The sequence below is a fragment of the Astyanax mexicanus genome, chromosome 8 (genome assembly GCF_023375975.1).
Source record: "Astyanax mexicanus isolate ESR-SI-001 chromosome 8, AstMex3_surface, whole genome shotgun sequence".
Classification (NCBI taxonomy): Eukaryota; Metazoa; Chordata; class Actinopteri; order Characiformes; family Acestrorhamphidae; genus Astyanax; species Astyanax mexicanus.
This window is the reverse complement of record NC_064415.1, coordinates 47,370,351-47,386,843: the sequence shown is the minus strand read 5'-3', so window position 1 is coordinate 47,386,843 and position 16,493 is coordinate 47,370,351. Positions and strand designations below refer to the sequence as shown.

The 16,493-nt window shown below is 41.4% G+C and overlaps 1 protein-coding gene across 1 annotated transcript; it reads left to right on the top strand.

Moving 5' to 3' along the window:
* Nucleotides 1-2,556: 2,556 nt before the first annotated feature.
* On the top strand, nt 2,557-14,618 carry bfsp2 (beaded filament structural protein 2, phakinin). The gene is made up of 8 exons (XM_049481922.1): nt 2,557-3,225; nt 8,351-8,433; nt 9,126-9,282; nt 9,557-9,718; nt 12,960-13,088; nt 13,187-13,422; nt 14,270-14,334; nt 14,445-14,618. The coding sequence occupies exons 1-8, from the start codon at nt 2,782-2,784 to the stop codon at nt 14,468-14,470; spliced, it is 1,302 nt and encodes a 433-aa protein (XP_049337879.1). The 5' UTR covers nt 2,557-2,781; the 3' UTR covers nt 14,471-14,618.
* Nucleotides 14,619-16,493: the final 1,875 nt, after the last annotated feature.

The window sequence follows — 16,493 nt, the reverse complement described above, 5'->3', positions numbered from 1 at the left end:
GAATCTAATAAAAACGATAATTAAAAGGAAAAAACATAACTATCTCGAACGGTATTTTGTGTTTATAAAACTAACTAAAACGAACTGAAATTACTGATAGAATACCCTCATTTTCGTGTTTAATTTATTTATAAGCGCTGTTGTACAACGGAGTTGTACAGCGGGAGGTGTTGTGCCGAGCGAGCGGCACCTCGTGGTCTGTTAGTTCTTGTGTAAAGCGCTCGCGCTAGCCGCAAAATACGACAAAAAACACTCAGAAACTGCAGAACTATGAATGGGATTACAATATGAGCGCCAGGCAGATGAAAGAGAAACAGGAGATACAGTGTGTGAGAACATTTACCTGTAGCTTATACCAGAACAGCAAATCTCTCTCTCTCTCTCTCTCTCTCTCTCTCTCACGTTTCTTAGATTGATCTCTCTGATGAGATGTGTAAAAACTAATAAAAACTAGCAAGCCCACCCTAAAAACTTACTGAACAGAAAAAATAAAAACAAAATCAAATTAAACTATAATAAAAATGAAAAATGTAATCACGTAGCTCTGGGCGCACGTGAACGCCTCAGCGTTTGACTGTAGCTGTTCTTAAAAATCATTTAAATTAAATAATCGTTCTATGCTTTTATGTTACAGTGTTAATTAACATAATTCTGATCATATTTTGCTCATTCAATCAGCCCGAAAACAGACAGTTTATGGGGCGGATCGGGTCGGGCTCATAATGACAGTTCATGGTTCGGATTGAGTCGGGCTCGGGCAGAATGTGCACGGGCTAGGGCTGGGTCGGGTCGGATTTTTTTTGGCAGGATCTAAGCTCTATTCTCTTTTGGTGAAGCTGTTATATTAATACCATTTTAACGGTCATTAGTTTGTTGTTTTTTGTCCATTATCTTGTTTTTTTATATATATACATATTTCCTTTGCGTGTGGCTTGGTTTGTTTAATTTCATCCCCAGACGCGTTTTTCCGTTTTTTCCGTTTTTTTCAGTATTACAAGTTTTAGTAATTTTCTTTGATTGTGTGGAGAATTTCGTTTTATTTTTTTGGAATTCGTTAGATTATATTTTTGTCAACATTTTGGGTTTATTTTCGTTTGTTATTTTTCTAATAATAATAGTAAATGCATAATTGATTTCCTTTTTTTTGACAGGCGAATAATAAAAAGTAACGCTATAGTTACTTTTACTGGTAACTAATTACTTTTATAGTGGAGTAACTCCGTTAGTACTTACTTTTTTGGAGAAGTAACGAGTAACTATAACTAATTACTTTTTTCAAAGTAATGTGCCCAACACTGGTCATTAGCCACACTCTGATAATGTTTTATATTCTCTGTTTTACATAAATCCAGTTAAAACTAATTCCATCTCTCTGCCTTCCTCCGAGTTACTGACTGCCCACCTGTCTCAGGCTCTCATGTCCCGCCAGACTGATGGAAGTTTCTGAAGTCAGCTCTTCTCCATCATACACCACAGATCAGCTGCTCATCATCCATCTTACTCTCCACTACAGATTACATCCTAGCCATTAGTGGCGCTATTATACTCCTGAATATATAAAACCTATGTGGATGTAAAGACTTTTTGAAAATAATTTAAAAGCCATTTGACCAGTGGTAGGATGCTCCCCCCTTAAATGTGAGTCTTGGTCCTCTCAAGGTTTCTTCCTCCTCCTGCAGCTCTGAGAGTTTTTCCTTGCCTCCGCGCTCACTGGGGGTTCTGTATTTTATATGTTTGTTTTGCCTGATTCTTTGTCCTGTGGTCACGTTTCTGTAAAGCTGCTTTGTGCCAACTCCAGTTGTAAAAAGCGCTATACAAATAAATTTGATTTAATTTTAATTGATTAAAATAAATATTGTAAAATTCCAGATGCTTAGTGAAACAATGCCACAGTGAATGCGTTCCTCAATCAAAGCTAAAGGTGGTCTAACCAAATATTAGGACATGTGACCTTTTTTGGGCCAGGGAGTGAATGTCTTATATTAAATAATAAAATATAATTTATTTATGTATATTGTAATACGTGTATCATGTTATTACTTATAGAGCTCTGAAAAAAAATGAGAACATTATTATGAGTTTCTTCGATTTTTATTAAATGTTTGCACCAGGAGTGGCATAAAGTTAACCAAAAGCAGTGTGTAAGACTGGTGGAGGAGAACATGCCAAGATACATGAAAACTGTGATTATAAACCAGGGTTATTGCACCAAATATCGATTTCTAAACTCTTAAAACTGAATGTTTTAACTGAATATGAACTTGTTTTCTTTGCATTATTTGAGGTCTGAAAGCTCTGCATCTTTTTTGTTCTTTCCATTTTTCTAAGTATAGAGTATGAGTGTAAATCACACAAAGTGTTACACAATCCGCCCTCTAAATCCTCATATCCTTTGGAAAAAGTGATGATTTTCAGTTTTCAGGCTCATATTCTCTTTGTGCCTGTGGTCAGGCGTGTTCTGAGCGCGTGGCGGACCGGGTTTGGGGTTCTGTGGAGCTTTCCTGAGAAGCCCACACTGCTGAGGCAGCCGAAAAGCGCCCAATGCAGCTTCAATGCACAAAGAGCAGCAGCAGCATGAGCAGCTTCCAGCCACAATGGTGAGGAACAACAGCTGTGGAACAAAGCCGCCACTTTCCAGAAGCCTAGGCCTCCATAAAGAGGCACGCGCTGGCAGCCGGTGCCGTTTCGCTGGGAGGCAGTGAGAGAGTCAGAGTGCTGCAGTGCAGCGATGTCTGTGGGCGAGTAGCAGTACCCCGTCAGATCACCAGAACCGGGACAGGCATGCCTCTGCCAAGACGCCGATCCTCCATCCTGGGCCAGACCAGCGCGGAGCGGCCGGGCGGTGTCGGGCGGGTGAGCGCGGGTGGCACCGCGGCGCCTCGGGGTGTATTCGTGGGCACCGCACCCCCCACCGTGACCCAAACGCCCACTAACCTGGGTGCACGCGTGTCCCGCAGGGCGCTGGGAATCAGCAGCGTCTTTCTGCAGGGCCTGCGGAGCACCACCAGTGCCCCTGTGCTGCCCCAGCCCCGAGACCGGGCCCACCAGCAGCTGGGATTCGACAGCCTCAACTGCTGCCTGCTGGAGTACCGCGACAAGGTCCGGGCCCTGGAGGAGCTCAACCAGCAGCTGGAGGAGCAGATCCGCAGCTACCTTGAGCGCAAGGCCTCCAGCGCAGAGACATGGGGAGCCCTGCGACACGAGTGGGAGGACGTCTACAGACAGGTGGGCAGGTGGGCAGGGCTGGGCATCAGGAGGAAACTGGGCTTAGTCCTGTTTCTGAGAGAATGTAGGTCAAAGTCGAGGCGCTTTAAAAGACATTGGGGGGCTCGGAGTGGTCCAGTGGATCAAGGCACTGTCGACAGAGGTGTCGGATACTGAAGAACAAATACTTCCTTACCTTACTTAAGTAAAAATGTTGGTACTCTATCTGGAGTAATAATTTTGATATAAGTTTTACTTCTACTCCCTCAGGGGTCGGCAATAGGCAGGCGTGAAACATTTGGCCCGTGAGGTTGTTTAAACTATAATGAACGATAATTAAAAATCAATACATTTTAATACATACATAAATAGTTAAAACAGGGTCTTTTTGGCTGTTTGAAAAAATTATAATAGAGTTAACGTTACCTCCATCACCTCTGAGCCGCTGTGTTATCCTAACGTTACTAACATTACCTTTATCACCTCAAAGTCCCTGTGCTATCCTAACTTCACTAACATTACCTTTATCACCTCTAAGCCGCTGTATCCTAACTTCGCTAACATTATCTTTATCACCTCTAAGCCGCTGTGTTATCCTAACGTTACAAACATTACCTTTATCACCTCAAAGCCCCTGTGTTATCCTAAAGTTACTAATGTTACCTTCATCACCTCAAAGTCCCTGTGTTATCCTAACGTTAACTCCATCACCTCAAAGACCCTGTGTTTTCCCAAAGTTACTAATGTTACCTCCATCACCTCAAAGCCCCTGTGTTATCCTAACTTCACTTACATTACCTTTATCACCTCAAAGTCCCTGGGGCGGATTTGGAAGTTGTGGGGTCTAAGCAATGTTTTTTTTCCGGGGGCGCTGATCAAATGGATTCTTTTTATAGCAAAATGCAATATTCAGTGTTCATACACCTTTTACAAGGTAAAATTCAAGCACTTTCAAGAGCCATTTAAAAAAATTTTTCAGCACCTTTCAGCTGTGGTAAATTAATGATAACGGTGATATCTCAAAACTGCATTCAGTGATAATCAATATATGCAAAACTATTCTCCACACTTTACAGCGATGCTACTGAGAAACAAGTACATAGCAAGAATTATGGATTTATTGGTGTCAGTTTCACACAATTTAAATACCAATGTTCTTCACCGCATGTTTACCCTACACACTAAGAAAAGTAAGTACGGATTTGTACTTAAAAGAGTACAAAGCTTGTCGCTGGGGCTGTACCTTATATTGAGGTACAAAAAAGTACCTTTCAGTGAAAGTCCTTTTTTGTACCCATGGTTTTTGTGCCAGTAAAGATTATAAAGATTATAAACATTATCATCAACTAAATATGGCTCAAAAATTTGATGATCCAATTTTTTCTGGCTTTCAAATGAAAAATGTGCAATTAAAATATTTATTGTTAATTAGTACAGTGATACAGAATACTGAATGTACCTTTTGTCTGGTTAAATGGTACAAATTTGTACTTATTGCTGTTAGAAATTACTTTGTTCTTCAGAGGGAACAAATCTGACCCTGTAAAGACCAATATGGTACCATTGAGGGTACAATTATGAAGAGTGTACCTTTGAGTACAAAAAAGTACTCATATCGTACCTCTGTTTTTTAGAGTGTATTCATTTGATTGAGCAGTTACTGTATATCAAATTTGGGGGTGAGTTGAGAGCATTTATACACACATATACTCAACATTATTGATTTGCTTTTTGTCACACTGTGAACACAACCAGAATTGTGTTTGGTAATAGCAGGAGATTAAATTAAAGCAAAATAAGTTATGATTCTAAATGAATCACCTGTGTAGAATATCCAACTTGATTGCGTCAAGAATGAAACTACGACACAAAAGATCACTAGGCAAATAACCTTTAATCATTTTTTTACTGAAAATGTCCTCTGGGCATCGCCACGTTCCACCACAGCGCTGACGCCGGGCAAACAGCCCTGGAGATCGGCTCGTTCCACAGCGCTGACGCCGGGTAAACAGCCCCGGAGATCAACTCGTTCCACAGCACTGACGCCGGGCCCCGGAGAGCCCGTGAACTTTGTCAAGTTTTCTGTGCTGGACTTCCTTTCCTTAAGTTTCGTTCTTTTTTGGGCACCGCTGCACTGTAAAAAATGATTTTTTGACTTTGTAAATACAACAAGGACAATTAAAGTAATTTCTACATGAAAACATCAATTCTGAGAATTACTCAAAAATGTAATGTATAATTCAGTGTAATACTTGGAGTTTCTGCGTAATTGTGTGTCTTCCCATTTAGTTAAATACATTCAGTAAATTTAACTGTAGTAACTGTAGTAAAAATTACTGAAATGTTGTCATCATTACATTAACTAAAGAAATTCAAGTAAAATGTTGCCAAAAGAACGCTCGTGTGACGTCAGACGTTAGACACGCCCCAACTTAATGCGGGGCGCTAGAGTGTGGCTCTGGGATAACAGGTACTGCCTGTCAGATGATTGCTGAACGCGTCTTTCTTCATCCTTTTATCCAGGTGGGAAATAAGTAAATGTTGAAGTGTATAATGTGATATGGGTATAAGAGTGTTGATATGGGTATAAGTGTGTTGTGTGTAATATGAGCCGCCCCGGTATCGTGTTAGCGTTAGCTACCGCGGCTAATTAACTCGGCGCCTGGCCACCGCTATTGTTTGCTAATTTCTCCGGATAGCATTTAGCTAACCCCCCAGCTTTATGACAAAGTGCCCTAGTCTATTCTCCCGCTAGCATTAGCTACCTCCTCTCAGTTACCATGAGGCTAGCCATGTTTACTGTGTATTATATGACTCCCGTTAGCATTTGCTAACTCCTCAGTTACCACGAGGCTAGCCGAGCTTACTGTGTAGTCTATGGCCCTCACTAGCATTAACTGCTTGCCTCAGTTACCACGAGGCTAGCCGAGCTTACTGTGTAGTCTATGGCCCTCACTAGCATTAACTGCTTGCCTCAGTTACCACGAGGCTAGCCGAGCTTACTGTGTAGTCTATGGCCCTCACTAGAATTAGCTACTTGGCTCAGTTACCACGAGGCTAGCCGAGCTAGTATATGGCCCTCACTAGCATTAGCTACTTGGCTCAGTTACCACGAGGCTAGCCGAGCTTACTGTGTAGTATATGGCCCTCACTAGCATTAACTGCTTGCCTCAGTTACCACGAGGCTAGCCGAGCTTACTGTGTAGTATATGGCCCTCACTAGCATTAACTGCTTGCCTCAGTTACCACGAGGCTAGCCGAGCTTACTGTGTAGTATATGGCCCTCACTAGCATTAACTGCTTGCCTCAGTTACCACGAGGCTAGCCGAGCTTACTGTGTAGTCTATGGCCCTCACTAGAATTAGCTACTTGGCTCAGTTACCACGAGGCTAGCCGAGCTTACTGTGTAGTATATGGCCCTCACTAGCATTAGCTACTTGCCTCAGTAACTATGCCCTTGGCCAGCGCTTTTCCGCGGGGGTTTCACCTTTTCAAGTGGACATTTGTTAAGCAGTTAACCAGTTAAGCAGTACTCTTACAAAATGCCCATAATTTTTCTGTGTGTTTTGTGTTTAAAAATAAAATTATATTTTGTGGATATTGTGTGTCTTCATTTTTCAGGGAGGTGTTTTAAGCAGTGCCCATTATTAACAAAATACTTGGAGTTTTTAGTGTAATATGTGTACTAGTTTTTTACCAGAAATTTTAATCAAAATGTAACTAAGTAAAAAAATACTTGCTTTCAGTGGTAAATATTACTTTGGTATTACTAATAAAAACTGTAAGGAGATGCAAGTAAATTTTACTTAAAAAAATGCTATGTTAAATTTACTTAGTATTTCTGTGTGTAAAACGTGTACAAGGTTTTTACTAGTAATTTTTAATCAAAATATAACTAAGTAAAAAATACTTGCTTTCAGTGGTAAATATTACTTTGGTATTACTAATAAAAACTGTAAGGAGATGCAAGTAAATTTTACTTAAAAAAATGCTATGTTAAATTTACTTAGTATTTCTGTGTGTAAAACGTGTACAAGGTTTTTACTAGTAATTTTTAATCAAAATATAACTAAGTAAAAAATACTTGCTTTCAGTAGTAAATTTTACTTTGGTATTACTAATAAAAACTGTAAGGAGATGCAAGTAAATTTTACTTAAAAAAATGCTATGTTAAATTTACTTAGTATTTCTGTGTGTAAAACGTGTACAAGGTTTTTTTAAGTAAATCCTACTCCACATTTTTTTCAGTGTGGGATAAGACCGTTTCATGGTTGTGCCGAAGCTTCCTTAGTCTACCTCGGCTATACTTGCATGCAGGGTGTCTCTTTGGTTTCAAACAAAAAAGAAAAATAATGCGTTTCATTTTTTTTGTTGTTTTTTTTTTGCCATCCTTTTGGTCAGAAGCCAAGCCATTGCGTGGTGGTAAAATCCACCCCTTCACCTACAGAGGACTGTGATCTTTACACGTTTTGTAGCCTCTAGAGTGAGACTCTTCAGTTTCTTGGCGTGTAACTTCTCCGCACCCGCTTTCTGCAGCTCTGTTTCTCTTTGCTGCCGCTCCTCTAACATACGCGCTGAACACTGAACGTAGTGGGAGTTACAGCGGACCGCGCAGAGAAAGGGTGGGGCTGTTTTCATCCTAAATCCTGATTGGTTCAGTCCACTGTCTATACTGAAGATGGGCCAATGGGCCTCCCTTCTATATTGTGGGCCTGTCTCTTTGGGGGGGGAAAGGTAGGAGAAAAAAAATCATCAAAAAACAGTATGGCCCCTGAGTCCTGCCCTGGCAGCCAAGCTGGACATCAAAATCATAATTTATTGTGTTAAGAAGGGGCACACTAGAAGACAATTCCAATATCAAGTTTGTCTAATTTTGACACTCTAGAAGGCATTTAGCAATGCTTTTTCAACCATAGGGGAATCAGGAGCCCACCAATGGCCTTTCATAATGAAAGCTCTTTAGAAAGTTTAAGCCTCTCAGTCAGGTTGATAGGTTATTGATTGTCGTGCTGTATTATGTTACTTTAATTTTTGCCTGGGCACCAAACATTTTGTGTCGGGTTTAATAAAGCACAAGTTACAAAAGTTTGACAACCCAGCTCTATACTGCAGATTACATAGATAACACAATCCCACTGTCCACCAGGTGAGTGAAGCCATCCTGAGCAATGCCCGACTCATGCTGCAGACTGAGAACGTTCAGGCCAATGCTGAGGACCTGAAAGACCGGTATGTGATGTTCAGAAAGATGGAAAGATAATGTTACTTTGTTCTTTACTAATAAAGCCTCAAAAATCAAGTAGCAAGATCTCTGGGTAAACTTATCAGATTTTTTTAATGAACAGTCCTTCCTACCTGTCTTAGTCTGAATTAGATTCAGAATAAACTTGTTAAAAGGCCATAGTTATGTAATGCAAAATTGGCTAGTAATTATCCACCGTGTCCACCCTTATTTTAGCATAGAACCAGTTACCATGTTACATATGTTTAAGTCTGCTTTTTGGACAGAGATTTTTACTTCATTACAGATGGAGAAAATTAAATTTAGGTTTAGAGGAACTACAGACATGTTTGATTTGATTTGGCAACCATTATGTTATTTAAATTTAGTTAAATATCCGTATCATATAAACAGTGAATAAGCGAATAAGGGGTTGTGATTATATGTGCAATTGTGGTGGTTTTTGTTGTTGTTACTGATATTAGGAATGGATTTATGTATTTATGTGTTTGGAGTAGGAGGAGATTTGGGGTTTGGTAAGAGAGGAACTTTTTTTTTTAAAGGCAGGAGGAAATTTGGTCATATAAAGAATATGAAATACGCAATAAAGTTGAAAACTGTTGCCTGGAACTGTTGTTCTCTAAGAAGGAGAAAGTAGTTCCTGAACCCGGTCCGGTTCTATATCTGTGTGATTGCTCAGGTTTGAGAATGAGCAGCCTTTCCGGAAAGCAGTGGAGGAGGAGATCAGCTCACTCTATAAGGTCATTGATGATGCTAACCTCACCAAGATGGACCTGGAGAACCAGATCGAGTCCATGAAGACAGAGCTGATAGACCTTGCCAGAAACCACGAGGAGGTGAGCTAAAGAATTCCATTCTATAATAAAGCATACTGGAACACTAAACTTTACCCGTTTAAGGATCTTTTGAATACTCTTTACTCCTGCGAAGATGAACCTGTACTACAATAGAAAAAGTACTACATTTACTCATTTATTTCATTGTTTTGTTGTAATTGTGTCTGAAAAGTTTCTTTATTCTCATTCAAAATTTCCATACAATGTTGGACTGGTTTTCCAGCCAGTTCCAGTTTATTATAGGAGCTCTCTCTGTCTGTGTCTCTCTATGCAGGATGTCAGAGTTCTGTATAATCAGATGGCCGGTCGTGAAGTTGACGAACCCGATGCCCCGATTGAGACGAGTTTGGAACAGATCCTGGCCTATATCCGAACGCACTGGGAGAAGGTTATTGAGAGGAACCGTGCAGAGACTGATGCGTACCTGGAGTGTAAGGTAAATTAAAGCAATTTCAGAAAAAAGCACAAAACTGTAGAGAAAGTTTGATCAGAAGCACGTACACACCTAAATCAGCAAACTTAAAAGAACTGAAGTGTCTATATGAGTCTACTCTGTACAGTGCCATTTTAATACTTTTCAAAGGGTTAGTGTTTTAACACTTAATTATGACTTTATATGAGGAGTTTAGTGTTAAAAATAACAATCACATAGTGTCAGTTTTAACTCCTCAGTGGTTACATGACTAACATGATGAGGCGTTTTAATGTTGCTTAAATAAAGTACATCAAAATGTCTTAAAATAGGACAATCAATATAACCAATGGTTTATTAGCAATTTAGGTTCAGTCGGCTGGTTAACAGGACCTTTAGCTTTAATATTATTAAGGTGTTTATACTATGTCAAATAAGAACACAAAAGAGAATATATATATATGTGCTGCAGTGTTAGTTTCTTTCACATTACAAGCCTATACAAATAGAGCAATTTCAGACCTGAATAAATGAGTCCACACTCAGGACTCAGGAGAGTCTGGGTGCTGGGTGCTCATTATCGTATCATATAATCATATCATACAGTTGGTTTTCACACAAAAAAATCTTTGGAATGTGGATTGATTGCTCAATCCTTTACATTACTCTTCTGTGTGTAGTTTCATAAACACAGCCTGGTGTCAGCTTTTTCTTATTTTATTGGATAAAAACGCGTGGAGAAAGAGCACAATGGTCCAAATGGCTAGAGTGAAAAGCATATTTTAGCAGGCTTTAACAGAACACCTTGAAAGCACAGCTAAATTAGCCCGTAGCTAACAAGGCTAAACACATACATATGCCCACAAACCTATAAAAAATAACAGGCTCGTTCTATTTTCACCAAGCAGACTAATATGTTCCAGAATTAATATTTTTCAAAAACAGTTAAAGTGAAGGACCTTGTAAGGAACTTTACACAGCTTTTAAAGGGTCTGTAGTTTAAGCAATTTCAACAATAAGGATGCTCTTTATTTTTAAAAAAGTTCTGTGGCCTAAAATATTTCATATAGCATGACATGTGACCGTGCCTGCTAAAGGACTCAGGCCTTGCTCTCATAATCTTAAGATATAGAGCAAATACATATACACACACACACACACACACACACATATATATATATATATATATATATATATATATATATATACACTGCTCAAAAAAATAAAGGGAACACTCAAATAACACAATATAACTCCAAGTAAATCAAACTTCTGTGAAATTAAACTGTCAACACTGATTGACAATCAATTTCACCTGCTGTTGTGCAAATGGAATAGACAACAGGTGGAAATTATTGGCAATTAGCAAGACACAATCAATAAAGGAGTGGTTCTGCAGGTGGGGACCACAGACCACTTCTCAGAACCTATGCTGTCTGGCTGATGTTTTGGTCAGTTTTGAATGTTGGTGGTGCTTTCACACTCGTGGTAGCATGAGACGGACTCTACAACCCACACAAGTGGCTCAGGTAGTGCAGCTCATCCAGGATGGCACATCAATGCGAGCTGTGGCAAGAAGGTTTGCTGTGTCTGTCAGCGTAGTGTCCAGAGGCTGGAGGCGCTACCAGGGGACAGGCCAGTACACCAGGAGACGTGGAGGAGGCCGTAGGAGGGCAACAACCCAGCAGCAGGACCGCTACCTCCGCCTTTGTGCGAGAAGGAACAGGAGGAGCACTGCCAGAGCCCTGCAAAATGACCTCCAGCAGGCCACAAATGTGCATGTGTCTGCACAAACGGTTAGAAACCGACTCCATGAGGATGGTATGAGGGCCCGACATTCCACAGATGGGGGTTGTGCTCACAGCCCAACACCGTGCAGGACGCTTGGCATTTGCCAGAGAACACCAGGATTGGCAAATTCGCCACTGGCGCCTTGTGCTCTTCACAGATGAAAGCAGGTTCACACTGAGCACATGACAGACGTGACAGAGTCTGGAGACGCCGTAGAGAGCGGTCTGCTGCCTGCAACATCCTTCAGCATGACCGGTTTGGCAGTGGGTCAGTAATGGTGTGGGGTGGCATTTCTTTGGAGGGCCGCACAGCCCTCCATGTGCTCACCAGAGGTAGCCTGACTGCCATTAGGTACCGAGATGAGATCCTCAGACCCCTTGTGAGACCATATGCTGGTGCGGTTGGCCCTGGGTTCCTCCTAATGCAGGACAATGCTAGACCTCATGTGGCTGGAGTGTGTCAGCAGTTCCTGCAAGATGAAGGCATTGAAGCTATGGACTGGCCCGCCCGTTCCCCAGACCTGAATCCGATTGAGCACATCTGGGACATCATGTCTCGCTCCATCCACCAACGTCACGTTGCACCACAGACTGTCCAGGAGTTTGCGGATGCTTTAGTCCAGGTCTGGGAGGAGATCCCTCAGGAGACCATCCGCCACCTCATCAGGAGCATGCCCAGGCGTTGTAGGGAGGTCATACAGGCACGTGGAGGCCACACACAATACTGAGCCTCATTTTGACTTGTTTTAAGGACATTACATTAAAGTTGGATCAGCCTGTAGTGTGTTTTTTCACTTTAATTTTGTGTGTGGCTCCAAATCCAGGCCTCCATTGGTTAATAAATTTGATTTCCATTGATGATTTTTGTGTGATTTTGTTGTCAGCACATTCAACTTTGTACAGAACAAAGTATTCAATGAGAATATTTCATTCATTCAGATCTAGGATGTGTTATTTGAGTGTTCCCTTTATTTTTTTGAGCAGTGTATATATATATATATATATTCTTATGTTTCGATGTGAGGGCCCTGATTAACATGGCTTGCGACTAACACTAGGGTAACGATGCTGGTTGAGGCCAGTAATCAGCGTGGTCCAGATTCTAATGCTGCAATAGCTTTTCAGAGCAAGGCTAATGATGCAGTGCTAGGAGCAGGTGGGGTAGCAGTGGTAATGATAATGCTAATGATGCAGTAGCTATGCTGAGTGAGGCCTACGGCTGTTGTTTAGGATTTATGTTTAAGCTAATGTAAAGGGTGCCCCAGTAACCGCAGGGCCATTTAAGGTGGTATGATGGTTCTACCTTAACAATGCTTTATACAGCTTTATTGAGTTAAAAAGGACAAATGATACAGTGTGATACAACAAGCAGACTCCAAGTAAAGGATATTTGGATGTGTTCTGATAAAACAAAATTGTGCAGAACCATGCTAATACACATGTGCATTTTGTGTGTATATTGTGTGTGTGAGCAGCAGGCTGAGTGTGTGAACAGTAAGCTAAGTCGAGAGGAGGCGGAGCTGGAGAGTCTGAAGGCAGAGTGTAATGAGGCTAGTGCCAAGATCCAGAGCCTACAGGCCGAGACTGAGTCCACGAGGGCCCTGGTAAGAACCTGCAGCTCACTCTGTTTGTGATTGGAGGCTTCTTTACAGTTTCCTGAAGTGTAAGCCATCATGTTTACATTTACGCCTCTTCCCCGTAGAAACGAGGCCTGGAGAACTCCCTGAACGACGCCAAGCACTGGCACGATATCGAGCTGCAGAACCTGGGCTCTGTGATCGGGAAGCTGGAGGCGGAGCTGTCCGATGTGCGCGGGGACATCGAACAGCAGCGCCGTGACTTTGAGACCCTCCTCAACAACAAGACCAGGCTTGAGATGGAGATTGGAACATACCACGGAATCTTGGATGGGGAGGAGAGTAGATACCACCCTGCAATGTGAGTGGTGTTCAGCTTCTGCTTTTACATTTAGAACTTACTCCAATTAGCTGACTCTCTTATCCAGACCTACAAGTTTACTCGTATTACACAGGTGAGCCAATGTAGTGTTAGGAATCTAGCCCAAGGACTCGTATTAGCATAGGACAGCACATTCACTCAGACTGGGAATTGAATACAATACATTTTTCAATTATTTTTGGAACAATATATCAATATAATGTCCAGACAAAAAAAGTTATTGTGACAGGTCTACGGGTGTACTTACACTAGGCAAAATGTGCCTGGACTCGTGCACGGCTCGTTTGACTACTGTGATCGCCGAAGCATGCCTGGGTACGGTGCACTGAACCGTGCCCTGGCTAGCTAGACAAGGCGGGCCAGAGCATGGTTCACTTGGAATTGAGCAGGGTACACATGCAGTGTGAGCGCTATCCAGGATGATGGGAGCATACAACAACAGCTGGAAACACCACTTAAAAACGCTGATATATTCGGTCAAATTGGTGAAAGCCATCTAGCTCATGGAGACCAAAGATCCGTGATAACCTGAAGAAATAGTGAGGGTGTGGGATGCGCTCTGTAAATCTGGCAGCTCATCAGATGAAAAAGATAAAGAGTCTGGAACACTGTCTGCCCAACAAACAGCTTTACGCATGATGTAAGCATGCTCTGGCACGGATTGTTCAAATGCAGTGTGAGTGCAGGCCAGTGGGGAAGTAGGGAGGAAACAGGACCATGCTTAGTGTGAGTACACCCCAAGAGTCAGCTACAGGATACGGATTTGAGACTAGACTCTGAATGCTGAACAGGTGCCACGTTCTTTATGCTTTGTCTCCCCCTACAGGAGCCCAGGTGGATCTGCAGTGCCAGAGGGGGCACCTACTCCTTCTTGCGTCCCACAGCCTGAAGGTACCACACCTTTGCTCATTTCCAGTCCAGTTAAGATAAACATTTTTAATACTGGGTTAAGCTGACTCTGTGTTTCTAATCTTATATTTTCCCGATATGATTTCCTGCAGGTTCTAAAGAAAAAGTGAAGAAATAAACCCCACTTCTGCGCAGAAGTCTCCAAAAATGCTTGATTTCCATTTGCATGCCTTCATTTCTGCACTACTGCTCGTATAGATTTCCCTGCTACTTCAATTGTTGGAAGTTTGATGGTTTGAGAACAATAAACAAATCCCTCACATTAATTCAGAGTTCTGAACAGCGCAGACTGTAGTGTTTTCGGTATAAATATTGCATGTTTTCAGCAATTTATTCAGGAAAAGAGAACAAAACACTGGTTTTATGAAAGGACTGTTCTAAGTATAGCTCTGAAAACAGCAACGGACTATTCTGGTCTTTTGTCTCATTTCCATTCATCCAACTGTTATATAATGGAAGACCGCAGTGAGAGGTGACTGGGAGGCGGGCTGGGAGCATAATTGACTCTGGTCTCCATCTACGCCCCTTGCACGCCATAATAACACACCTGGTCTCTAATAACACACCTGAGCAGCAGCCACTCGGACGTCACTCCGTCATGCAGGCCATTATTCAACCATTTAGGAAATCCACAAATTATAGTGCAGCAGTGCTTTAATGCGTCAAAAAACACCACGCACCACTTTAGTGAAAAAAGGAGAAACAGACATGTTTATTATGAGGATCAGAGAAACACAGAAAACAAACATAACATAGAAAACACAGGACAAATCATATAAACCAATATATAGAATATAGTATAAAATAATACAAACACACTCCCCCTGATTTAGTTCATAATAATAATAATAATAAAACAGATTTAAGTGTATATTATAACATCCTCTTATTGCTGTGGAATGGTCGGGTCTCCTATAACAGAGAAACAGCCGGTACAGATTCGGACCGGGGTCTTCGGAACCACAGGGGCGGCTGCCCTCCTCAGCCGAGGACTCACAGAGTAAGCGCTTACATACTGCAGAGACAAAGCAGAGCATCAGTTTTACACCTCAAACTACAGAGTCTGAACCAGGGTTCAGGTGTATTATACTGTATTCTGAACATTTAGTCCAGTTAGTTTTGCTCAGTTTTACACTGCAGCTTAGTGACTGAACGCATTAAAGAACTTTACTAGATTCTGTCATCACCACCAACGTGAGTGAAGTCTCCCTATCCTCAAACAATGATTGTTTTGTAGAATGGTGTCAGTTCAGAGAGTTGGATTTCCAGGTGTTTTGAATCTGACTTTTTAAGTGCAGGAACATCCAGCAGCAGAACCCCCTCGGGTTTCTTGTATTTCTGTTTGTAGAAAAGGGTTAATCTACAGTTACAGTAGAAACAGGAGTCACCAGCGTAACCTGGTATACACATACTGCTGCCTGACACATCTGCACACCAAGAGTATTGAATAATCTAGAAAAATCTTTCACACTGCAAACAAACCATAGATCCGGACCAAGACCACTTCTTTTAGTCTGACCAGATTTTGGTCCATTGGTCCTATTTCAGTTCAGACTAAACAGAACATTGGAAGAGTCAAGACCAAACAAGGTAGGTGTGAAGGCACCCTAATGCGTACGTCGCTCCACTGTACTAATCTAACTAAATATGACTATGCTTTAAAATTCCACATCAGACTTCAAACTCTCTTTCCTCCCATTCTAAAAGTTCCACATCCAGCTTTGTAGCTTTTGCAGATTTACAGAATCAATCCTTAATGAACTGTACCCCAAATTTAACATAAATAAAGCTTTAAAATACTTTTTAGTTAAATCACTCCACCACTCACCTGCGGCTGGTCTGAAGCTCCTCTCTCCACAGGCTGTGACTGGACTCCTGGGGGAGGCGTCTGTAGAGTCAATATGAAAAAAAGACACGCATTATACAGGACATCAAAGAGTCTCAACACCTAAAAAACAGGATTCATTAACTGTTCAAAAAATAAAGAATATAAACAAACCCCACACAAACCCTGTAATCTCCAAAAGCACAGACTTACAGGAGAAGAAATACCTTAAAACTTTTAATAGTATATTTCTATTTTCACTCACTACAAAATTCTAAAACAAGAACTAATTTTACACTTCGTACTAAAATGTACA

Coding starts and splice junctions, on each gene's coding strand:
- bfsp2 (XM_049481922.1), top strand. CDS start 2,782: ATGCCTCTGCCAAGACGCCGATCCTCCATCCTGGGCCAGACCAGCGCG. Junction 3,226..8,350: donor GGGAGGACGTCTACAGACAG/GTGGGCAGGTGG, acceptor ACTGTCCACCAG/GTGAGTGAAGCCATCCTGAG. Junction 13,423..14,269: donor AGTAGATACCACCCTGCAAT/GTGAGTGGTGTT, acceptor CTCCCCCTACAG/GAGCCCAGGTGGATCTGCAG.